Source organism: Budorcas taxicolor, chromosome 23 (assembly GCF_023091745.1).
Source record: "Budorcas taxicolor isolate Tak-1 chromosome 23, Takin1.1, whole genome shotgun sequence".
In the NCBI taxonomy this organism is placed as follows: domain Eukaryota; kingdom Metazoa; phylum Chordata; class Mammalia; order Artiodactyla; family Bovidae; genus Budorcas; species Budorcas taxicolor.
This window is the reverse complement of record NC_068932.1, coordinates 20069568-20095536: the sequence shown is the minus strand read 5'-3', so window position 1 is coordinate 20095536 and position 25969 is coordinate 20069568. Positions and strand designations below refer to the sequence as shown.

General features: G+C 43.6%; 1 protein-coding gene across 1 annotated transcript; it reads left to right on the top strand.

Annotated features, from left to right (window-relative positions):
- The first annotated feature begins 398 nt into the window (after window positions 1–398).
- GOT1 (glutamic-oxaloacetic transaminase 1) lies at window positions 399–23608 on the top strand. The gene is made up of 9 exons (XM_052660691.1): window positions 399–593; window positions 8546–8727; window positions 16446–16569; window positions 17022–17134; window positions 17360–17464; window positions 18639–18789; window positions 18875–19040; window positions 19763–19905; window positions 22801–23608. Exons 1-9 carry the CDS (start codon window positions 476–478, stop codon window positions 22938–22940), a joined length of 1242 nt encoding a protein of 413 aa, XP_052516651.1. The 5' UTR covers window positions 399–475; the 3' UTR covers window positions 22941–23608.
- The last annotated feature ends 2361 nt before the right edge of the window (window positions 23609–25969 follow it).

The following is a 25969-nucleotide window of genomic DNA, read 5'->3' as shown; positions in this document are numbered from 1 at the left end:
GGGTACCGGAAGGCCAGTCCTCCAGAATTCCCGTCAGCTACCTCTCTCTGGCCTCTTGGGCCTTGAAGGTCGAGGAGGCCACCTCCTCGCCACGCAGCTTGGCTCCTCCCCTCAGCCCCGGGAGGGCCAAGGAACAACGGCCTCAGCGATAGGAGCATGCTCTGCCCATCAATCCTATCCCCGCCCCCTCCCAGCCGGCGTACGTTGCATTGGTTGCATCATTACCGGCCTCCGATAAGAGTCTTTTCTTTGATTGGCTAATAGCATCCCCGCCCTCCTGGCCTTTTTGAGTCAGAAGCTCGCGATTGGTTAACCGCGTTGCCAAGCTCCGGACGCGGCTTGACCATTGGAGGCCGCGGGCCCGCCCCCGCCGGCTAGGTGAAGGTGAGAGTCTCCTCCAGTCGCCGGGGTTGGACCAGACCGAGAGGCTCCAGGCGCTGGGTGGAAGCTTTCAGTCGACTCCTGCTTTCTAGCTATGGCGCCTCCATCAATCTTTGCCGAGGTTCCTCAGGCCCAGCCGGTTCTTGTCTTTAAGCTAACTGCTGACTTCCGGGAGGATCCAGACCCCCGCAAGGTCAATCTGGGTGTGGGAGGTAAGGATGCAGTGCCTAAGAGTGAGTAGCGTGGGAGTGGAGCGGGCTGTGGGGGACCGTAGGAGATGCCGAGGTCTAGCTTGGAGATGAGGCAAGATCCCCGAGGCTTAGTTCAACCTGCCCCTTGTATATGGAGTCCCTGGAAAAGGGAGATGTATCTGTTTACACACAGAATAGGTGTAGCAGTCAAGACACAAACTCATGTTTTCTGATTCTGCATTGTGTGTTCATTGTGTATTACACTGCATTCTTTCGCCTCTTAAGAAATGGGGCAGTCAGGGATTGAAAGGAGAAGGAGAAAAATAAGAAGCCTGATAGGCTTGGAGTCCTGGCTACTGGGGAATGGATAAAGGAAACCTCTTAGCCCTACAGAGCTCTGGTCTGGGTCGGTGAATATTTGAGTGACTACAAGGTATCAGTCGGGTATTTTATCAAGCTTCAGGAAAGACCGAAGCTTGGTTTTAGCCCCAAGGAGATTAAAATCAGCAGGTGTTAAGTGAAATAATAAAGATCTAAAATGCTTCTGAGACAGGATAATGCTCCCTTGGGATCTGGGAAGAATGTTTTGGCTGTGGTGGAAATGGGTAGAGATGGTGGAAAAGAGAGGAAAGAACGTGGACAGTAGAAGCTTCTTTCCACACATCCTTATCATAATTTCTTGCATGTATTTCTTGGACCTTGGACAGCTGAGAGCACTGGGTTCTTTTTTATTACTACCAAGAAAAAGATTTGGACTGGAGTGCCTCTGAAGTTCCTTTAACTCTTAATCTTCTCTGAATTTGTTATTTCTATCAACGTCGTTGGGATGCTTGCAGCCGCACCAACACTTACCCAAGGACATACAAAGCAAGCCAAGGAAAAGAGCACGAGTAGGATCATGTTCTGTGCTAGGGAACAGACAGACTAGAAGGACTAGAAATTTCAGAAAGAGAAAAATTGAAGTGTTTTGTAGAAGAGAAGCAGTGGCAAGAAGGAGGTTCAGAATCAGGTGTCCCACAGTGATGTCTGTTCATAGGATCTGTTAAAGTTTTCACAAGGAGTATGGGGGAGGGGTGAGGAAAAAACAGGTAAGGGGTACATGGTAATGAAGCAGCAAGTAATGAAGCTGGGTAATGGGCACATGGGCATCCATTATATTATTCTCACAACTTTTGTATATGTTTGAAACTTTCCACAATAAAGCATAAAAAGCCAGTTGTACATAGTTTCACTCACAGAGGGAAAGTGATGCTTTTAGCAGGCAGCAAAGTGGGGGTGATATTGAAAGACCTTGAATTGAATTGGAATGAGCGCTATTCAAGCTCTTAATTTAAAACCAATCCAGAACCTCCAAGTATTTCTTCAGAGCTGGGTATAACATGACGAACTAGTATTGATGTTAATCTAAATACATCTTTTTAAAACCTCAGATTTTATTTGCTCGGTTACCTTTGAACTATCCTACAGCCTTTTGGTGAGGATTAAATGTATTTAAAATGCTTAGAACAGTGTCTGGCACCTAAGTAGGAGTTATGTAAGTACTAGCTATTACTGTGGTTGTTTTGGCATTTCTTTGTGTGGGTCGCATAAAAGATGTTGAGTAAAAATTTTCAGCTCAAGAACTGCAAAATGAAATAACCTTGGTTCAGAAATAAATTGCCCATGCAGAAATTAAGTACCCTGCCAGCTAAGGCCGGAAGTGATTGACTCAGAAGCGCTTTCTGCGGCCCAGATGGGGGTCACTTTAACTGTGAAAATGTCTTTGTCATGTGAGAACTGAGGAATTCTTTCTCTTTATTACAAGCAAATGAATTAAGTGCTCAGGATGATTCTGGAGGGTTGTCTCTTATGTTGTTCTTTTAGATGTAAGAAAGCTGAAGCCCGGATTGATGAAACATTTTGGCCCAGGTCATAGGCTGTAAGTGGGAGAGCTGGGATTACAGGCCATGTCAAGTACCTGGGTCTCTGTCCCCTTCTCTATTTTGGGCAGCTTCAGGTGGTCCAGATGGAACCATTGCACTGTAGTGGGAAGAGTGAGAAGACTTGGGTACAGGCCTGGGTATGTAGTCCAGTGATGTGACCTTGGGAGTGTTATTTAACATCCCAGGCGGGACTCCGTCTATTAAGTGAGGAGCCAGAAAGGAATGACCTTCCTCTAAAATTCTACTCTTAAGATTCACAAGCATGTTACATGACTATAGTGTAGGATAATAATGTTACTGATCTAATCAGATGACTTTGAAGTAAATTATTATGTGTGAAATGTGACATATAAATGAAAAGTGCTATATAAATGTTATTTTTATTGATCACTGTGACCCATTGTTTTTTTGTGGATTATAGGTGTTCAGATAAGGGTCTCATTAAAGTATAGTATTGTGAGAAGTCTCTTTATGGCTTTCTTATGTTCTAGCTCTGTTTATACACATACCAAAGTATATCCTTTGTGAAGGAAATGTAATTAATCCTGCTGACTTTGGGGAAGATGCTTTTTTTTTTTTTCTTTCTAAGTTACGATAAAGCCTAATGGAAGTTATCCAGCTCAAGTTCTAGTGATGCTGGGCATTTAAAATAAGCTGCAACTATAATCTCAGCTCATTCCACTTGCAGATAGTTTCCCCAGGAATTTTCTTCTTGCTGTTACTATTTGCATAATTTCCATGTAGTAGCAGAGCAGAGGATCATATTTTCCAGTGTTGAATATGATGCTAAGTTTCAGACAGTAACTTTAAGGGCAGGGGAAATATGTGTCTAGCCTGGTGCAGCCTGAAGCAAGACATTTCTTCACAGACTCCAGTCCATTTATCACGTAAACTTTCTTTTGTTCCAGATAAACTGTGCTTGCTTTTATATTTGTTGCTTTTAATGTGGTTTCCTAGCATTTTCAAATAAAATTGTGGGTGAGATGTGCTGTATCAAGTGTTTCTGAGTACCCCTAAGCCCTTTCCCAGGGACCCTAGTTGGAGAAGGGCCTTAAAGAGGCATATGTTCATGGGCTCTTGGGTGGGGATGGATGAGAGAAGAGGCGGGGCTGATGGTTTGATCACTTAATTTTTCATGTTCTTCTGGAAATTGAGACCGCTGTACTCACCTGAAACCTGTGTGACTCCTTAAGAGCTGGTCCTTGGGGAGAAGGCAGCGGTGCATGGAGTTGGGGGGGGTGTGTGCTGGTAGAAAGACCTCATGCACAGTCAGTCCCTTGGGGTCTGCTGTCTTCAGGCTTTCCCTGAACATCTCTTGCTCATTAGAAAAAGCACAGGGATCCATGCACTTAATAGTATGGCAGGCTAGCCTTTACCATCCTGTGATCTTGGGGAAACTTCTGGCCTCAGTTTCCAGATCCCTAAAATAGAGATCATAATACTATTTTGTGAGTGGTTATGAGACTTAATGACAGTTGTTTTTTTGAAAAGTGAAGTGTTTAGCACAGTGCCCTGTATATACTAAGTATTCAGTAAGTTCTTGTTATGACTATGGCTTCAGCCACTGTCCATGTCTATATATAAAACCTTTTTTTCCATCCTGTACTACTTCCCTGAATGCTGGACCCATACTTGCTACAGTTTGCTGGACATGTTGTACAACCATCTCAAATTCAGTGTGTTTAGAACAACACGTGAATTCTACCCTCCCGCCCCCATCTTTTCTTTTCCTCTTCGGCTTACTTGGTTGCCCTCTCTCCCACCTCACCCCGACCAGTCTTTATTCAGACTGGAGAGACTTTGGAGGTCGTTGGTGACACTTTCATCAATTCTACATCTATTTATTTGGTCATTAGGTTCTGTCTTTTCTTTTCCTCATAAGTTTATCATGAATGTCTCCCTTTTTGTTTATCCCTGAGGCTGCTGCCTTAATTTAGGACATCATTTTTTCCTTTGTGGATTATTGTAGAAACCTCCTTACTTAACCATCTACCCCTGTCCTCCTTCCAGTTTGTTTTCCATCATGTCACTCAAATGATTCTGTTTAAATGTACAGCTGTCCATGTCACTCACTTAAATGCTTTCAGTGGTTTCCCCATTGACACAGTGTTCCTTCAAAGAGACTCCCAAGACTCCTTGAGCCATTCCTTGCTGCTTCTCCATGGATCTTATTTCCGAGCCGCGAAAATGCAGATCCTCAAAAAACCTCCTCTCTCCCAGCCCCTGGGACCTTGCACAAGTGTTCCCCCTGCCTGGAATGCCCCCTTTCCTTGTCTGTCTTTGAAACTCTTATCATCTGTCATACTCTGTCTTTTGTAAAACCTTCCCAGATCACTTACAGGGGAATTAAGGACTCTGCTGTTTCCTGGGGGGAGACCAGACAGTATCTTGTTTTATCTTACTCGTCTCTGTGTAGCTGCTTCTAGTCAGTGCCTGCTTTATGGTGGATTCAGCGAGTACCTGTCAAACAAAATGAATGAAAGAATGAATGACAAGCTCATAGGTCCAACAAATAGGAGTAAAATCCCTCTGGCAGAGCAAGAATAGTGGTTGTTGATAATGCCTCTTCCTCACTGCTCTGATCAACTGAGAGTGACTGCAGGACAGTTAGGACATTCAGTAGGACAGTTAGACAAGGCATTGAGAATAAATCTAGAACTGAATCTGGGGGAAACTGGACAGTGAAGAAGGAAGCAGAGGTGTGAATTGGCCAATTTCTCTTTTGTCACAATATGGACCTAGTGCTTTCCTGCCTCCAGTCATATTACAGGATTTTTAAAAGTTGCACGGAGTATGTTTGTTACTGGTAAGAGCATTCGTACTAGGACTTTTTCTTTATTTTTCATATTTTATTTATTTATAATACATGATTTACAAATGACATAAATCTATATAGCATAATTATATAATATATTAATAGAAATCTTCTAAATATAGATGGGAAGCATAATAGAATTAGTTTTTCTATGAGCACCCGTATTCTTGTACATCTAATTAGTATCCCCTCAGTGCTGTAGTCTGTGTATACTGCTATTGCCCGAAGTTTTCTGGAAACCTTCTTTTCTAGAGCATGTTAGACCCACAGAGGAGGCCATCTTTTTATAGCCATTCTCGATTCATATTATTCAGTCCATTCACCCGCCTACTCTGCTGGGCATAATGCAAATACTGTTTTCAAAGATTAAATTTACGTTCAAAGGATGAAAATATGGGACTATTGAGGATATGCAAAATAATGAGATGTTGCCTCTAAAAACAATTCCAAGAGAATAATTCCAGGAATATTTAGAACAATGGTAGCATTGTGATCATAGATGGGGTGATCTCTTTCAGGGACAGTGATTATTTGAGAGTAAGTTATTTTGGTATCTTTTTGAAAAACCAGACCAAACCTCGCCTGATAAAGCAGGATTTTTGAACTCGTTGAGAGGGAGTTAGTTTGGTGGCCCAGTGGGTCTCATGTGACTGATATGACTGTATTGTGCATCAGATTCACCTACTCAGAGACTGGTTGTTGATTCATGGCTGTGTCAGTCTGGAACTCTGTTCACATTTTTATTACTGGCTTGATATGCTTATCAGTTTTGCAGATGACACATTCCTGGAGGATAGGGTTAGTGGACGGAATAGAAGACAGACGCAAAATCAAAATATCTTATTAAGTCTTATTTGTTGTCTGACTTTTGATCTAGTAATTTTACATCTAGAAGTTTTCCAAGGAAGCCCTCATGAATGTGTATAAAGATATAAAAACATTCATTACCTTGTTTATATTAGCAAATAATCAAAAGTAACACAAATAGTTACTAAACTATATGTAGAAAGGAATATTGTCTAGCCAGTAAAATTGTGTTATAAATGGCTCATGTGTATGAAAAATGCCCAATTAGTTCTATGCTAAAGAAAGGCAAATTTAAACTACCCTGAGATAGCATTTGCACTCTTAAATTGACAAAAATTCACTAAGTGGCTGAGGATGTCGGGAAGCAGACACTCTTATACACTAATGGTAGAAATGTAAACTGATAAAATCCCTAACCTATGGTAGGAATGTGTGACTCAGACAGTATACGAATCTGCCTGCAATGCAGGAGACCCGGGTTTGATTCCTGGGTCAGGAAGATCCCCTGGAGAAGGGAATGACTACCCACTCTAGTATTCTTGCCTGGAGAATCCCATGGACACAGGAGCCTGCAGGCTACAGTTTATGGGGTCGGAAAGACTCAGACACAACTGAGCAACTAACACACATGGTAGGAAAGTAAACCTATAAAATCCCCATAAAAAAGCCAAAGTGGTCATATCTATTAAAGCTACAGATAACACAAAGTATGCTTAAAGGAAACATATTTGCGTTTAAAAGGACCATATTCTTTAAACTTTTCATCGATCGCCACCAGTTTCTTCCAGTCAGTTGTCTTAACCATATTTGTCACACAACCATGTGTTGTAAATGAAAATCAGTTGAAAGTAGTAAACTAATGTATACCCTCGAAAACAACAACAAAGCTACAAATACACATACTTCTCAACCTATTTTTCCATTTTCAACCCTGCCTCTTACAGCTATATTTACGTATATGTAAGGTGACGTATGTACAAGGCTCACTGAAGAATTGTTTTCTAATAGCCAAGGATTAGAAACAACTCTGGTGTCCATCAATCAGCAGGAGACTGACTAAACAAATTATGGTGCATTTATCAGTTATGCAGCTCTAAAAAGAATATAGACATAGTACAGAGATTTAGGTAGTTAATGATGAAAGATATTCATAATGTACATTTAACAAGTGGAAAAAAACATGCTGAAAATTCTATGTAAAAATGATACATAATTTATAAAAGAGTATACTCATGTAAAGTTTGGAAGGTTATACACCAAAATTTTTATATTCCTCATCTCTGAGTGCTGGAATTACATGTTAATTATAATGTTTATTATTTTGTTTCTAGGCTTTTCTAAATTTTCTGCAATCAACATGTGTTGTTCAAAAAACATCAACTACCCTAAAAAGTGATTAGAAAAAAAAAAATGCCAGGGATTAAGGCTGAGCAGAAATCAAGATGAGAACTATTTTAAAAATGTCAGTTTCTCCATCCCTTGCCAAAGTATAGGCTTATTGGAGACCTAAACATTCCAGCAGAAGCAAAGTCCTGTCAGGAATCCTGCTCAGAGAGGTCACTGGCTTGGATACAGGCCAAAGCAGCTGTCCTCTCAAGCTGTAATCTCAGAATGATCATAGTACTATAGGGAGAAAAAAGTCAGTGATAGGATAACCCAAAGTAGACTGAAAATAATTGTAGCATAGAAGAAATGCTTAGAAATGTGCTTTAATCACTATTAAATGTTATGAAATAGTTAAACTTACATCAGTGAAAGTGTGAAGCTGAGGAAGTGAGTGGTAAGAACAGTCAAATTGGTAAACACTGGCTGTTATCAAAAATCAGCAAGAGGACAAAGATGTGTTTAAATTGGATGTTGGATGATTGTGTAACCAGTTGAAATCTTCAGTCACAGAGTGTCTCCTTGCCATTTGTCCCATTTCTGCTCTTACAGGACCTCCCTCTAGTGTCCTCTTTCTCCGTGTTTGTGTTTGCAGGTGAGGCGTCCGTCTAAAGTAGCACCGAACCCTTCTCTTGGGGAGATGCAGAAAGAAGGCGGTTGCAGGGCCGGTGGCCTGGAGACCTCAGTGCCCTAGTAAAACTGACATAGCTAGCATTTGTACGGTATTTCTCATCTGCTAAGTGCTTTTGCGTGTTCTCTGTCACTCAGTCAGGCTCTGTCATATCCCAGTTTTATTTCAGCATTCCACTTGTCGGAGGTAAGAGCTGTAATTTCCAGAAGGACAGGAATCACATCCGTCCTTCTGCCTGTCCAGTACCTAGGCTGGTGCCTGCCGGAAGCAGGCAGTCAGTGAGTGAAAACACTTTAATTCCTCTCACAGTTCTGTTTTGATTGGAAGGTAGAACTCCCCCCTGTTCACAGTTCCAGACTCTTCCTTGGATCAAGCCTAAGGCTCCCCCGTCGTATGTCTCTTTCTTGTGTCCTAGCTTATCGCACCGACGATAGCCAGCCCTGGGTTTTGCCAGTCGTGAGGAAGGTGGAGCAGAGGATTGCTAACGACAGCAGCATAAACCATGAGTATCTGCCCATCCTGGGCCTGGCAGAGTTCCGAACCTGTGCTTCCCGCCTGGCCCTTGGGGATGACAGCCCAGCTCTGCAAGAGAAGCGGGTGAGTTTTGGGTAAGGATCTGTTTTCTCTTTAGAAGCTGTGAGGGTAAAAGAGGTTAAAAATTAGGTGTTGTGTCTATTGAACTGTCAGTGAATAAGGGTTTAAAGAGTGTGACCTCAGGAACCTGACTGTGGAAGTAACACGCTTTTGTATAATGCATAGGTTCTTTAGTTCACTTTTGCCCAAGAAATGGTCAGATTTCAGCTGTTGGGTTTGAAGCAGTCAGTGGGAATACCAAGCCAAGGGAGTTTAATAGAATGATCAGGACATACTTCTAACCAAAGGCAGCCCCTCCAGCCACTACGACTCATCTATGAGTTAGAGAAAGACTATGGTTCATGGTCCCATAAGGAGTATTTGCATAGGGAATCATTTAAGGGACCTCTGAACGCCCCAAATTCTGAATTTCAGAATTCTGTGTGTATGTGTATTCCGCACCTTTTATCAGATTTTCTGAAGGAGCCTGTGGCCCTCCAAAGTCCAAGAGCCACTGGTCTAGATGCTCTCTGAAGATCCTGCCAGTTCTAATATTTGATTCTTCCAGTCTTGGTCTCAGCATCTCTCATTTAAGTGCTTCCTGGTACATAGTCTATGTGTAACTAGAGATACATGGAAGAACACATTTGGCCAGAGGCTGTATGTGACAGAAAGTAGTGTGATAGAGATTATCAGTGTTACAGGAATTCAGAGAGAGAGACTGGTGGAGGCTGGAGGTGGGGCTTGAGCTGAACCTTGGGGAATGAGGCCAGGGCTCACTCTGGGTCTGTACTCGGACTCTGTTACCTGGGTGGTTTTAAAAGCATACTGGTGCCAGGATCCCATACCAGGTCTGTTAGATCCAAATCTTGGACAGTACCACCCTCCTCTGCCCTTTTATCTCCTTTCCCTCCAATTCCCATCCTTCAAGGGTATTTTTGAAAAGCTCCTCAGTGTGACTCCAAAGGACAGCCAAGGTTGAGAACCACAAAGTGCAGAGGAAGAGAAAGAAATATTTGTCTAGAACACTAGAAGTCCAGGGACAAAGGTTGGAGGCAAACAGGTCTGCTGCTGCTGCGTCACTTCAGTCGTGTCCGACTCTGTGCGACCCCATAGACGGCAGCCCACCATCCCTGGGATTCTCTGGGCAAGAACACTGGAGTGGGTTGCCATTTCCTTCTCCAATGCATGAAAGTGAAAAGTGGAAAGTGAAGACGTTTAGTGGTGTCCGACTCTTAGCGACCCCATGGACCGCAGCCTACCAGGCTCCTCCGTCCATGGGATTTTCCAGGCAAGAGTACTGGAGTGGGGTGCCATCGCCTTCTCCGAAGCAGGTCTAGGTTGTAAAAAGACCTACCTGAGTAGAGCTGGGAACATGTTGGATAGATCAGGCAGGCTGATTTGGCAGCCAGGGCAGGGGAAGCCCCTTGAGGGTTTGCACAGAAGAGTTACCCAATAAGGGTATTTGAAGAAGATAGACCTGGCTGGATTGCAGGAGGGGGACGAGCTCAGGTTTTTGCAATAGTCCAATTAGGTATTGTGCAATTTAAACCAACTGCCCTATTGCTCTGCTGGGCCAGTGTCAGGCCATTGGAGCAGCCTTCATGTATAAAAGGGACCATGTCTTGGAGTCATTGATTTATTCTCATGCTGTTACCCACACGCCCTGATAAGCACATGGCAGGGTAAAATGAACATTGCACACTCTTAGATATGTGAGGAGACAGGGAGGCTCTGGATGAAGATCTTGGAATTCAGATTAATGATTAGGTAAGTATCAATAATTAACTTGATTAGGGTTTTATCTGGATTGGTATGAGAGACTGTGAAGGAATACTGATAGAAATAGGATAGAAATGGTAGAGATTATAGTTAGCATTGGAAAGTTGCTCTGAAAATCCAGGGTTTCCACGGAGGAAGAGAGAAAGTCCTGATGAAGTTTGAAAATAGGGAGCTTTGGTAACTGGGGGTGATTTTTTGAGAGATGATTGATAAATTAGTTTAAACTCTGTTGTTAACAAATGCAAACAGAGATTCTGTGTTGGCAAGCTTCTTCCTCCGAGACTGTGCATTTCTTACGTGCTTGTTAACTCTGCTGGCAGACAGATGCTCGTTCCCCTGCCCAGTGTCCCCGTTTTCCTCACTTAATACTCAGGGCTGTTGCTGGTGGAACAGAGCCCTTCCTCTTAGTCTCGTTCATCCTGTGTTGTGTTTTTGATCATAGAACAACTTTGAATGGCAGGCTGTAAACATTCGAAGACTTTTACTCTCTTCTTTTTTTGGTAATGGTTTAGGGTACCCTCTTGGCATCTCCAACACCCTGGGTACTCATTGATACTGAGTTCTGAGTACTTCCTCTTTCCCTGCACCTCCCCCAGGTGACTATCTTGTTCCGCCCATTGTCATCCGATTGGATTCTCGTAATAGCCTCTGGCCTCTAGTCTCTTCTCCATTCTAGTGTATAATGCACAGTGCAGCTAGAATGATCTTCCTCAGCAAAAAAAAATAAGCTAATCCCATCACCTGCTTCCCCTGTCACACACACGGTGTCTCCCCCATTATCTACAGGGTAAAATGCAGACTCTGCCCTGGGCATGCTGCGTGTTTTGTAGCCAGGCTTCGTCCTGTTCTTCCAGTTAGTTACTCTTGCTCCCAGGCCCTGCCGTCCGAAGAGCCTGCTGTTTTCTAGACCCGCTGGGCCCTGCCATGACTTGGCACTTTTGCCTCAGCTGTTCCCTCTGCTGGGAATGCCTCCTTCCCTCTCCAGTCCCACCTCCAAGTCCTTCAAGGCCTCATCAAGGGTTATTTCCATGTTGAATCCTGAGCTCTCTCAGGGGGAGCTAGCTGTTCGAGTGCTTTGAGTCATCACAGGACTGCATCGCTGGGGAAATAGCAGTGCTCTCTGGATTTAACGTACAGTTAAATTGTCCCTCAATGTCCCTAATGTACAGTTAATCTGTCCCTCCCACAGATCCTACCTTCTCCCAGGGGAGGAATGATGGCTTATTTGTTGACCTCGCAGATCTTTAGCACTTAGCTCCTAGCCTGGCACCTCAGAGACCTCAGATGTTTGAGTTCCCTCATTCGCTCAGTTAACAGATGAGTGCTCACCACTAGGCACTGTTCTAGATGCTGGAGCACAGTGGTGACCAAAACACCCCAAGGTCTCCACCTGGCTTACAGTTTTGTGGGGAGAAACCAAGACTAAACATAATAAATAGCAGCACAATATAGTATATTGAAAGGTGATAAATGCTAAAAAAGAAAAAAAAATAGGGCAGGGGAAGGTGTATTAGGAGTGCTGAGGGTTGAAGTGAAAGTTTAACTAGGGTGGTTGTAGAAATAGAGATGACATTGGCGCCAAAACTCGTAGGAGTTGAGGCGTGAATGAAAGAATGAACCAGAAAACAAACAGTAATCATGTCTTTTCTTAGACTGTTCTCAAGATTTCACGTTACCATGTCCATTAACCATGTTGAGGAGCCCTGTTTTCTAGACTCGTCACCGCCTCCTACTGCTTTTCCATCTTCAGATCTTAGAATCCAGACTAAATGTCCAGCTTTCATCTCAGCTGATAAACATTTCAGCTTCTGAAATTACTGGGCCCCTGCGGGTAGGAGGTCTTGTGAACCATGAGATGGCATCACAGTTTCCTGGCTTGGACCATTGCCTTTCAGAGATTTGGGGTTTTCTCTGTGGCTCACACCTTGTTACTGTTGTTCAGTTGCCCAGTCATGTCTGACTTTTTGCGGCCCCATGGACTGCAGTGCACTAGGCCTCCTGGTCCCCACCATCTCCCGAAGTTTGCCCAAGTTCATGTCCATTGCTTCGGTAATGCCATCCAGCCATCTCATCCTCTGATGCCCTCTTCTCCTTCTGTCCTCAATCTTTCCCAGCATCAGGGACTCTTTTTCTTCATCTAGTCCAGTCCATGTTTATTTAGTGCCATGTGCCAGATACTGCCCGACTAACTGGGGGCACCCAGATCAACACATCATAGCATTGACTACAAGTGGCTCCTAAACGGCTCTCCTGTTCCTCACAGGGAAGTCATCACATCAGCAAATCATGACTTTGGACATGCGTTCTAGAGCCAAATGGGGATTCCTTCCGGCAGTGTGGCTAAGTTGGGAGTGCAGATTATATATTGGCATAGTTTTCTGCCAAGTCTTAACTGCATTTCTCTTGTTCTGGATACCCCTGTTTAGCCACTCAGGCCCCATTGCCTGCTCCTTTTGAAGTTTGCATTTATTTTCTTTGCTATTATGGTTTTTTCCTTCATCCAAAGTACAAGACTTTCTTGGGCTTTAGAGCAGTTTGCCAAAAATCAGTTCGCCAAAAATCAGTTCACAGAATGATCAAATTGACATATTATTGATTCACCCAAAGTTTGTTCCTGCTAGTTGCCGATAAGTTTAGAGCAACTTGTGTTTCACTGAATTCATCTAGCGTTACAATATATTTTTAGAGAGAAGGATAATTTCTTGAGAATTTGATGTCACTGTCATATACATCATGAATATCAAGGATTGGTTAATGTTAGTGAAGTGGGTTTGTCTCTTCCAAACGTTTTTAATCTAGTGTACTGACTTTCTAGGGAAGCCCAGGTGGCTCAGTGGTAAAGAATCCACCTGCCAAGCAGGAGTCATGGTTTTGATCCCTGGGTTGGGAAGATCCCCCTGGAGAAGGAAATGGCAACCCACTCCAGTATTCTTGCTTGGGATATACCATGGACAGAGGAGCCTGGCCGACTACAGTCCATGGGGTGGTAAAGAGTCGCTCATAGCTTAGCGACTAAACAGCAACAATTGACTTTCTGACTTCTTTTAGTTAACGAATTTGCTTTCTGGAGTGAGAAAGGGTAGAGTTGGAAGCTGAGCACAGAAAATAAAACCTATGCCTGAGACTGTCTTCACTGATATCCACATGCACCTGTCACATATCCATGGTAACTTAAAAGCCCTGTTCAAGGGAAACCTTGCTCATTTGTGAAGGAAATAACATGCAAAGTGCTGAGGTGTTTGAAATATGAAATAAGGAATAAAGTTGACATTCAACTTAGTTGATGAGAAATCCATTTAAAAAAATGTGCATTTGGGTCACATGACCCTTGGTAGCCATTGGCACAAGGACTCCAGGTGGATCACACTGTGAAGGCGACACCTGTAATGGGAAAGTACCGGTGTGCGGGGGCGGGGGTGGGGGCGACTCCTGTGAGGAACCTCGTCGGATGTGCACTGACCTTTTCCACTCCAGTCGGCGACCTTTGCTTCTCCTTGCAGTGGACGCCGTGCTCCGTTCCTTGTTTCCCTGAATGTCAGTCTCATTTCTGTTTCATGTTTCAGCGTTCTTTCACAGATGCTCAAATCTCTGAATAAAAATAGAGCAGTGGGGAATAAGAGCGACAGTTGGTGTCATTGCATGGTTCCGAGCTTGCAGGGGATTTCTGCTCATGATTCAGTATTCATCATGACGTGGCTGAATCAAAATTTTTTCAAGTTGTTTTTAGGATGTCTGCATTGGTTCTTGTTTTACTGAGCATTTACATCAGAAATAGCTCTATTTTTCTCTCCTGTTGTGATGGTCAGTTGGTGATCATTTTCTTTATCTAGCAGTATAATAAACTTAATATTTCTTTTCTCTTTTTTTTTTGAACATGAGAGAATCAAAGTTTAGTGACACATATACATGGGAGAGGCCTAGGAAAACTGACTCACTCCTATATTTGTTAATAATCACATATTCAAAGGATAAGTCATTTGACCAAGGGGTATTTTTAAATGTACTGTTGGATGCATAGTGTTTATTAATATTTATTTGGGACATTAATATCCATAGTCATGAAAGAGCTCTCTTTTTTGCTTTGTCATCTTTTCTCATTGGTGTTATGCTAGTTTTTTTTTTTTTAAAGATTTTGGAAGCTTTTTTTCTTTATCTACAAAGATTTGGTTTTTTCCTTTTTTTGTGGAAAATTTCATACATATAGAAAAGTAGATAAAACAATGAACAAACCCCCCATGGATTCATCAGTTAGCTTCAACAATGCTTTATATTTGGTCACCAAAGTGGAATTATTTTACAGCAAATTGCAGACATCTAAATATACTTTTTTAGTTATTAAAAAATTTCCAACTAATGCATGAATAGATTCTCTTTATCTTAAAAAAAAACAAACATAGATTAGGCCAGAGTCCCTTTGACTACTGTTCCCACATCCTAGTGACTTAGCAGCAGCAGCTACAGCTCCCTCCCCAGGGGTTGTCACTGTTATTACATTGGGACATGTACTTCTTTTTCGATAGACTTCCTTATGTGATCTTTTTCTCTCTTTTCTTCTTTAGACATTTAAACAATATGTAACTTATGACATTTCTCTAGTTAGAATTGTGAAAGGGCAGGATTAAAGATGTTCAGATAGAACAACAGAAGTAGGGCCTCGTGACTAGATGCAGAGTGAGGCGATCTGGAAGTATGCCCAGCTCTGCTGCTCACCAGCTATAAATCCTCTGGCAAACCACTTCTCTGAATCAGTTTCCTCATGTATGAATTGGGGGATCTAGTACTTATTTTATAGGGCTGTGTGAAGGTCAAATAAGTATGTGTGTGAAGTGAAAATCGCTCAGTCGTGTCTGACTCTTTGTGACCCCATGGACTACACAGTCCATGGAATTCTCTAGGCTAGAACACTGAAGTGGGTAGCCTTTTCCTTCTGCAGGGGATCTGCTCAACCCAGGGATCGATTGCAGGCGGATTCTTTACCTGCTGAGCCATCAGGGAAGCCCACAAATGCTGGAGTGGGTAGCCGATCCCTTCTCCAGCAGATCTTCCCAACCCAGGAATCGAACCGGGGTCTCCTGCATTGCAGGCGGATTCTTTACCAACTGAGCTATCAAGGAAGCCCATGTGTGTGAAGGTATTTTGTCAAAGGCAAAATATAGGACTTTAATTATTGCTCAAGTGAGGCCATTCTAAGATGAGAGGAAGCCTGAGGAGAGAAAAGTAGTGTCTGCATAGCACCTTTGTTCTATGAGGACATTTCTAAGGATTAATAAGCCTTCATTACAGCGATGAGAAGGGGCACTGCAGATGTTGATGGCAAGCTCAGAACATTATTTGACAGGTTACTGTTGGAGGGCAGTTTTGATCTTGGGATGGGTGCAAAGGAATGAGTTTGCTTTGAAGGGCACACTTAATGTGGCCTAGGTATGTCCTCTACCTCTGTGTTCAGAGGGATGCTCTCTTGGGAGTCAGACTTCTAGACTTCCTGGGTGAAGACCTGGCCTTTCTGCTCAATAGCTGGTAAACTGAGGAAAGTGCTTCACTTTTTAGCCTTTGTTATTGTTCAGTAGGTCAGTTGTGTCCGACTCTTTCCAACACTATGGATTACAGCACGCCAGGCTTCCCAGTCCTTCATTATCTCCCAGAGTTTGCCCAAACTCATGTCTATTGAATCGGTAATGCCATCCAAGCATCTCATCCTCTGTCGTCCCTTTCTCCTCCTGCCCTCAATCTTTCCCAGCATTAGGGTCTTTTCTAATGAGTCAGCTTTTCCCATCAGGTGGCCAAAGGAGCTTAGCCTTAGTTTCCTTATTTGTAAACAAGGGCAAATAATACTTCTTCATGTACTTAAGACATTTTATAGAGATAACACGTTTAAGGAAGTGCTCATCATTACTGTATTTTCCCCAGTGTTATCTGACCTCACCCTTAAGTGACCAGCAACCCTGCTGTTTCTCTTTCAGGTAGGAGGTGTGCAGTGCTTGGGGGGAACAGGTGCACTTCGAATCGGAGCTGAGTTCCTAGCGCGCTGGTACAATGGAACAAACAACAAGGACACGCCCGTCTATGTATCCTCACCAACCTGGGGTGAGTCCTGTAGCTGTAGTGAGAGGAGAAACAGAGCAGCCAGGGGAATTATCCTCATGAGTCTCACTGCTTACACTGAAAATGTATCCCAGCCCTGGATCAACTAACAGTGAATGGCTTGAGCAGTGGATTATGGCAGTATATGGGTAACCTGATGCTTAAGTTCAGATTGGCAATACTTTTTCCCAAGACTCTTGGCGAACTTGTGTCTTAGTGAATGTTGAACCTTCCCAGAGGAGGGAGATCCCTCTGTAGTAGGATGTAAATCAGCATGACGACAACTGGTTGAACTTGTTCTTGGTTACAGTCATTCCTCTCAATCTTCACCTCTCACCTCTGTGTCCCCCAGTGGACATGGAGCCTGTGAGGGCCCTAGAAGCTGCCTTGTGTCCTTTCCATTTATACCTCCTAGTGTTTGTAAGACATTTAATATTTCACCCCTTTGCTTGCAGAGAATCATAATGGTGTCTTTATTGCCGCTGGATTTAAAGACATTCGGTCCTATCACTATTGGGATGCAGAGAAGAGAGGACTAGACCTCCAGGGTTTCCTGAATGATTTGGAGGTGGGTGATTAGAAGAGAAAAAGTGGACAGAATGCCAGGGTTTCAGGCAGAGTGGGGGACAGTCTTTGGATCAGTTGATAGGTGAGAGTCTGATACATCCTCCCCAAGCCAGGTGCTTTTTTCTGAAATGGCATGTAAGGAGGGCGTGCCTGTCCTGTGTGCCCCCGACTCTGCCCCGCCATGTCCCTGCTGGTGTCAGAGCTGACATGGCTTCCTTCTCCCCAGAAAGCACCCGAGTTCTCCATCTTTGTCCTCCACGCCTGTGCGCACAACCCAACTGGGACTGACCCGACTCCGGAGCAGTGGAAGCAGATCGCCTCCGTCATGAAGGTAACTGCCTTTTCAGAGCCACTCTTACAGTGGTGTGTATTAACAGTTGATGTATTCAAAAGAAGTACCTGTTTACTGAAGAATTTGGAAAGTGGAGAAAAGCCCAAAGAAGAAAGTAAGTATTAACTATAAACTCTATTACCCGGGGAAAGCCACTGAGAGCATTCTGGTATACAGAATGTCAGGCTCTTTTCTTTTTTAATATTTTTAGTGTAGTTATACACGCTTAAGTCTGTCACATTACGCGTTGATTAAATCAGTGGATGGTTGTTTAGAGCCCAGATTTCTTATTCTTGTGAACAATATATGTAATAAACCTTTTTATGATTTCTTTGGGATAACTTTCTACATTGGAGTTTCTAGCTCAGGGGGTGTGTGTGTGTGTGTGTATTCATTAATGTGTTTAAAGAATGCTTCTTGATAAGAGTTTATCAGATGCATTCTCTAAGCACGTTAATGAATACACAGGTACGAGGTGCCATGGGGTGCAATAGTGAACAAAGCAGAGGTGGTCCTACCTTCAGAGAGTATGGCCTGTCTGGGGAGAGAGCTGTGTTGATGGGGTGCCGTGGAGGCACATATCCCAGACTTTGGGGAGTGTGTGTGTTTTGGGAGGGCTGATGGTAGCAGAAGAAGCTTTCCTGGAAGAAATGGTTCCCCTGTTTAGCTTTGAAGGATGAGGATACATTGGGGCTGACAGGGAAGGAAAGTTTCCTACAGAGGGAAGAACGCTGTCAAAAGCCCAAGACAGAGGTCTTGGCCTATTTAAGGAAGAGAAAGCAATTCTTGCTATGGGCTAGAGTTCCAGGGGAGGGGGTGAGTGACAGGCCAGGCCCTGTGCTGAAGCCTCAGACTTGATTCTGAGAGCAGTGGGGAGCCCCTGGAAATCTTGGAGTGACGTGATCAGTTGTACCTTGTTGGCAAAGCAGCATCATGACACTCTAGGACTATATACTTAAAGAAATGAGCTTTACTGATGTCATTAGATTTGTTGGTTGGTATTTAGATGAACAGAGAAACAGATGTAAAGTGGAGTTGGATGCAGAAAGGAAAGATGTAGGAGGAATGGACAGAATGAGACATTGCTTCCAGGCACCAGCTGGGGAAGGAAGGCCTGTGTCTGAGGTTGGTTCCAGGAGCATTTCCTGCCCTGACTCGCTTTGCTTCCTCGCAGCGCCGGTTTCTGTTCCCCTTCTTTGACTCGGCCTATCAGGGCTTCGCATCTGGCAACCTGGAGAAAGACGCCTGGGCCGTTCGCTATTTTGTGTCTGAAGGGTTCGAGCTCTTCTGTGCCCAGTCCTTCTCCAAAAACTTCGGGCTCTACAGTGAGTGCTCTCCTGCGTTACAGCCCAGCCACCCCGGCCCCATCCCTACTGGAGCCCCAGGGCTGACTCCTGTCCTTCTTTTTAGATGAGCGTGTGGGGAATCTGACTGTGGTTGCCAAAGAACCAGATAGCATCCTGCGGGTCCTTTCCCAGATGGAGAAGATCGTGCGAATCACATGGTCCAATCCCCCGGCTCAGGGAGCACGGATCGTGGCACGTACCCTGTCTGATCCTGAGCTCTTTAATGAATGGTAAGGGGCTCACGCCTGATGGGTGAGGGGTAGGGATGCAGAACAGAGATTGTCCCATTACATCTCACTGTCTCTTCCTTTTACTTTGGCAGAGGCAGGACAAAGCTGCTTGAGCCTCTTTGAATGTCAGTTATTTCTCTAAAATAGGGCTGGCATCTATTCTGTGTATAACACAGAATCAGGAATGTAGGAAGGAGGCCTTGGATGAATAGGAGTTTCCTCTCCTCTCCCACCTCCCAGACTGCCTCCTCTTAAGGTCAGGAAATACACGGAGGGATTTCTGTTAAAATAGAATTAAGTTAGTGCAACAGTTTGGGGGCTCGTCATTCTTACCTAATTTATATGTATTTTATCCTGTTTTGAAACGGAGTAATTTTTGTGTAGTAGCTGAATCTGCAATCTCTACTTAATTAGGCCTGATAAAATATATTATTCTGTCTCAAGCAGCACCTTGCTGAAGTGTGAGTTAAAACATAAGTGGTATTACAGCCAGTCTCCCCGAGACTAGCCATAAACTCCATCAGTGAATATAGTCCTTCCCTTCTGTCTAGTAAGTCCGTCTCTCTGGTCTCCTTATCCACCCATCTAGGCATCAGCATACCTTAATAGATAGGTTGTGACTCTGTTTTTAGCTTATAGATTAGATCACATTTGAAAGATGTTTACGCTTTTGGGTGCCATCTCCGCTGCCCATGTTGGTATTCACGTTGCTGTCTACTCAGGACAGGTAACGTGAAGACAATGGCAGACCGCATTCAGACCATGAGGTCTGAGCTCAGGGCACGATTAGAAGCCCTCAAGACCCCAGGAACCTGGAACCACATCACAGAGCAGATCGGAATGTTCAGCTTCACCGGGTTGAACCGTAAGTGGCCCCACCACCTGGAATGCTCACCGCTGGACACGGCACTTCTCATAGGCAGTGTTCTTGGGCTTGGCTCCCTGAGCTGTCGCCCATTTGGTCAGCCATGACTTTGGACTGGAACAAGTTGGATTTTCTCAGTGTGTCCCCCCCATCTCCTGGACCCCTGGGGTTTCAGAAGAGCATTGTTGTGGCCCACTGTCATGATCATAACTCAGATACCTTCATTGTGGTGGGCTTGGGAAGTGGCTCAGGGCTGACTGGGAAGTAATAGGATGTGTACCTTGGAAGCTTGATTTACAAAACATCTTTTATAAATGCTCAAGCACCTTTTGGCTTGTCCTTAATCTTAAGTATAAATATTACATATGATTTTCCAGGGACTTAATTTCTTAACAGGTCTTTCCTAGTCTCCAAGCATTGCCTAGGTTATAACATTATCTCTTCATAAAAAAGAACTTAGATTTGTAGTTGGAATTAAAAGCCGATTGAAAGTCTAGTAGGCAGCCTTGAGTGACTTTGGTCAGCCATCAGTGGAGCATATCAGCGATGGGCCATCCTGTCTGATGAGAGAGGATGCGTTCATTTAGTAAATTATTCCCAAGTACCTCAAGTCAAGCCACTGTTCACATGGTGCAGATATGACCTCGGTGTGGCACTTGTGTCTGAGTGGCTCTAGAGACAGATACGTGCTTTTGGGTAGTAAGTGGACCGTCAGAGGTGCTGGGGGGTCCTTTAAACCAGGGCCATCAGTGCACCTGTTTGAAATGGGCTCAGAAAAAAATGAAAGGTGGTAGAGATTATATATTGTAGACCCACAGAGATACTTTGGGTAAAATAAGGCTACGTAAGAAAGTAAACGGATAGCTTAGTTAACCTTGGGTGTCCTCACCATCCTGGTGTAGGGAATTAGTGTACTGGACTAAGGAAAATCATCCTTATACAATTTTTAAGATATTAAGTGTAATGGAAATGGTAGTAGTAGTAAAATGGCAATGGCTTAGTAGTAATATTCTGAAAGCTCACAAGGTGGGGATGTCTTCCCATAAAATATCCATATTGTCCTGCTGTCCAGAGTAGGGACTTAGTTTTATTTTGGATTGGAAAATGGTGAGAATAGATGTGGGCTTATAACATAAAGCTATATACATAGAACTTGGCATCATTTACCCACCCCTCCCTTTAAAAAAACAAGAGAAAGGGTTTTTTTTTTTGGCTCCTAACATTTTATTAGGAAAAATTTTACACATACAGAGAAGTTGGAGGGAGTGTATACTCCCTGTGCACGCCACCTAGTTTTTCCTGTTCTCATGTTGCAGAGCTTCCTTTACTACATTTTATCTATCAAAACAGGGGCTTTCATCCTGAAATGATATTTTTTAAATTGTGTGTGTTACCTTTTTTCTAGGCAAGGAGTCCCTAACTTTTACTCACTTCTCAAGTGTGGTACTCCCCTCCCCCACAAAAGTAGAGGAGTTTTGTTTCTATTTAAAAAATGAAGGTGGAAGTCCTGTATCCACATCTGTCTCTGGGGCATGGGCTTAACAAGTATGCTCTGTTGGGAGTTACAGTGCCTACCTCAGAGTTCCAGATCCAGTGAATAGCTGTGTGGCCTTAGGAAGGTCACGTAGCTTCCATCTATGCCATCTGTAAAAGGGGATGATGACTGAGTAATATAAAGTGATTGGAACACTGCCTGGCACAAAGTGTTTGCCCCTCTAATGATTATGATTTTATTACCACGTTGGTCTGCTTGGGCTGCTGTAGCAAAATGCTGTAGATTAGGTGGTTTGAACAGCAGAGGTTTCTCTCTCTCAGTTCTGGAGACTAGGAAGCCTGAGCTCAGCGTGCCAGCACCATCGGGTTCTGGTGGGGCTCTCTCCCTAGCTTGTAAATGGCTGTCTTCTTGCTGTGTCCTCTCATGGGGTAGAGGCGGGAGGCAGAGAAGTGGGGAGAGAGAGCTCGGCCGTGAGTAGGCTCTCTGGTCTCCTCTTAGAAGGTCACTGCTCCCATCACACATGCTTACCCTCATAACCTCATCTAAACCTGACTCCACTTCCTAACACCATCATATTGGGGGTTAGGTTAGGACTTCAACATATGAATTTGGGGGGGACACATTCAGTCTATAACTATTTAATATTATCCTATTCTCTCAAACTGATGGTGTCTTAAGGGTGCTAATTAAGGGGGGAAAATTACCTAAAATCCACTAAATGGCTTTACAATAAAGCAAAAAAGCTCTAGAGATTATGGCAGAAAGGAAGTACAGACAGTCCCTTCCCATTTTGTCCACAAGCGTTTCTGCAGACTCAGGCGAAAGCCCTCCTGCGTATGTGTGAATGACAGTTGAGATGCACCAAGCCTGAGGGGTCTGCAGTTTACATCCTGTGAGTTCACATACACAACATTTATCCAGTAGCTCTCATCTCAGGGCCTTGTCCAGTGTACTGTGAAAATGAAGTGTCAAAGGGAAGTTGTTGTAGGCGCTCAGAGTTAAGCAAATACAGTTGAAGAAACATAAATGAAGCGATTCTTAACAGTTTTTCATATTGGTGGGTTGGTCTTGAGTCTGTGGGTTTGGTTGGGTTGATGGGCTATCCCAGTGAATGTAACCTTCAAGGTTTGATGGACAGGTAGTCCCAGATTAAAATTCCCATCAGGAAGAACCATGTTAAGCTTTCTGGGGATTAGCAACTTAGCTCATGAGAGTAGCTTCCAGAATCTGCTGAGCGTTAGTTACTTCTTGCTGTGTCAACCTAACAGAATAACTCCTATTGTTTTGCTTCTGTGTGAAGGGGGAGAGGAGAAAATTATCACTATAATGGACTCTTTGGACCTCCATTGCTTAAAGGATTCCTTCTGCTCTGATTATATGTCTTTTTTGGTTTTCAACAGCCAAGCAGGTTGAGTATCTGATCAATGAAAAGCACATCTATCTGCTGCCAAGTGGTCGGATCAACATGTGTGGCTTAACCACCAAAAATCTAGAGTACGTGGCCACCTCCATCCATGAAGCAGTCACCAAAATCCAGTGAAGAAACAGCACTCAAACCAGCACCACCAAAGCGGTCCTCTGTTTCTTGTGTTCCCTGCCTGCACAGACCTGGTTGTAAACATCACAACTAGCTTAGAGACTGCTGAGGGACAGAAAAGGCTACTCTGGTGAAGTGGCTTCTGTTTAAACTGGCCCCCCAGGAAAAGAGCATCTCTTGAAAAGAAATAGGGGCCTGGGATTAGAGCCATTTTGGAGGTCAGAGCAAATTAAGGTTTTTATTTAAATAATAAAAAGGTACTTTGATAATGAAACGTAAATGTCTTGCCCCCTCGCTGGAAACAGGAGTATTGCCCATGTCACTCACGTGCTCCCGTGTGTTGGTTTACTTTGTATCAAGTCGAGTCCCAAAGATGAAGCTGTCTGAAGAGCCAAGTGTGATTGTGGGTGTTGGCTGTGTCATTAAAGCTCCTCATCTCGACCCAGAGTGTCTGTCTCCCTGCTTTTTCTGCATGGTTGTGCCCTTAGCCCTACGCTTGAGTTCTTTAGGGTGACCAAGGTTAAGAAATATATTTATATCTCACCCACACATTTAACTGAGATGAAAGTTTCACAGAACAGGATTTACCCTTACTGTGTGTAGTGGATTCTGTTTTCTGTTCGATCATGTTCTATTTCACTAAAGTAATAAAAGTAAAAGTGCTGATTGAACCCATGGACTTGATTTTGTCATCCTCTAATGGGTTGTAACCCACAATTTAAAATGAATGCTATGGTGGGACTTAGCAGTTGCCAAAGAAAATACTAAAATGTATTCTTGTGGTCTGCCTCCCTTTGTGAACTCACCATCCCACAGCCTTTTGTCAGTTCTGTCCTTCAGAGGCCAGCCATCGTCTTATATTACATAAGAAACTGAACTTCATGGATTCATAGAAGGGTTGACATCACTCAGGGTGATTCTAAAACACAGTCCCTCCCACTGTAGTTGGAGTACCTCTTAGTCTATTGAAACGATTAGAGCCACTTAGATCATAGTTTTCCAGGGAGTCCAAAGGCCTCTTGAGATGATGGTTTAGTAGAATTTCAGCCTTACCTCAAACAAGAGGGCTACTACTTGGCATCTTAAAATATTGAAAAATAACTCTTGTTATGTTAACAGGATCTGCTGTGTTATCCTGCTATAAGATCTGTTATGTTAACAGGCATCGTTTTTAGGATGCCTTTGAGTTGTTATAAAATCCTATAGATTTTTTTTTCCAAACTAGAAGAATATATTTGCCATGCATGTCACTGACAAAGGATTACTATTCTGAATTTCAAAGGATTACAATCCAGGATTTTTTAATTTTTAAAATCCTACATATTAAACATTAAAAGAGAAATACAAATAACTAGAAAAAAATGAACAAAGGACATGAATGGGTAATTCAGAGGGAAAGCTCAAATCAAGTATAAACAATGAAAAGGTTCTGAACATTCCTAGAATAATGGAAATGTAATTAAAGTAGCAAGATACCATTTTACTTATTACTGGATTGGGAAATGGAAAATATGGCACAAACATGTTGGAGAGCATTTTGGCAACATTTTGAAAAGCTGAGGATGTATGTACTTTGCATTCAAGGGATCATAAGCAGCTTATGTACGCACTTTAGAGAAACTCACATGTGCACGTGGAGAGAGGGTTAGGGCTGAAAAGTGACCAGGGCGCAGTGAAGAGCACATCCGGGCCAGTCTCAGGACTGGACGTGGTACCGGAGCTGTGTGTGTGAATGAGGGTAAAGCTCGTGGATAGTTCTGAGTGGATGAGAGGTGAAATGAGATGCCATTTATGATATCATCTCTTAAAATGTGCCACATACTGTGGTTGCTTATGAGTACATACGTATGTAGTAAGTTTTAAAATATAGGTATCAAAGGTATACCTCAATCTCAAGAAGGTGGTTACCAGTGAGGAGAAAGGGAGTAAGACGGTCAGATGCTTCACCTGTAGCTAATAGTTTCTTTAAAAATTACATATCTAAGGGAAATCTGAGGGGCTTCCCCGGTGGTCCAGTGGCTAAGACTCCACGCTCCCAGTGCAGGAGACCTGGGTTCGATCCCTGGTCAGGGAACTGTACCCCATCTGCTGTAACTAAGAGTTTGCACGCTGCAACTGAAAGATCTTGCATGCCACAGCTAAGGTCGAAGACTCGCTGTGCTACAACCAAGACCTGGTGTGGCCAGATAAATAAAACTAAATATTTTAAAAGCAAAGTTCTGAGGAAAGACTTTATTGAATATGATTTATTGTCGGGCACTATTCCAAGCCCTTTATATATATCTATGTAGGTTCACTTAATCCTCAATGAGAAATCAATGCAGTGGGCATTAATGTTATCATCACCCTCCACTGAAGAGAAAACAGGCGCAGTGAATCAAGTTACTTGCCGAATACCAGGATCAGTCACATGACTCACAGGTGATAGGGATCTGAAGCCAGGAAGTCTGGCTCAGAGTCCACAAGTTTAACCTGTTCCTTAACCCTGCTGCCAGGCCTCCCTCTCTGAATCTCCAAGAGCAGGAAGGGTGAGTACCGAGCAGCTCTTGGGGTCTCACAGCGTGGCCTGTGACACGCTCAGTGTCAAGGGCAGAGTGGATCACAGAGCCTTCTCTGTCAGAATTCAGTCTCTCTGGAGCCTCATCTGAATCTCTTCCCTTTGTGACTCAAAAAGGCACAAGGTGACCACGTCTATCCAGGGCTGCCTCCTTCACTTGCCTCTCCCTTCCTGAAAATACCTGTCCAGTTTTTCACTCTTCCTTCACAGGAAGAGGGAAGACACTCCTCACCAATTCCTATCCCTCACCAGTTCCTTCTTCAGCATCTGCCTGGAATAGGACACCATTTATCTCCTTCTGGTTCCTGACTTGGGAAACGGCACAGCAACACCTTTGCCTTTCAAGGGAAGAACCACACATCCCTCGCCAAGAATCCAGTTACGTTAGAAGCAAACTTTCCCTCAGTGCAAGGCGAGAGCTCCTCCCCATTCCTCATACCTGACAAGCTGTGGCTGGAAGCATCGTTCAGACAAA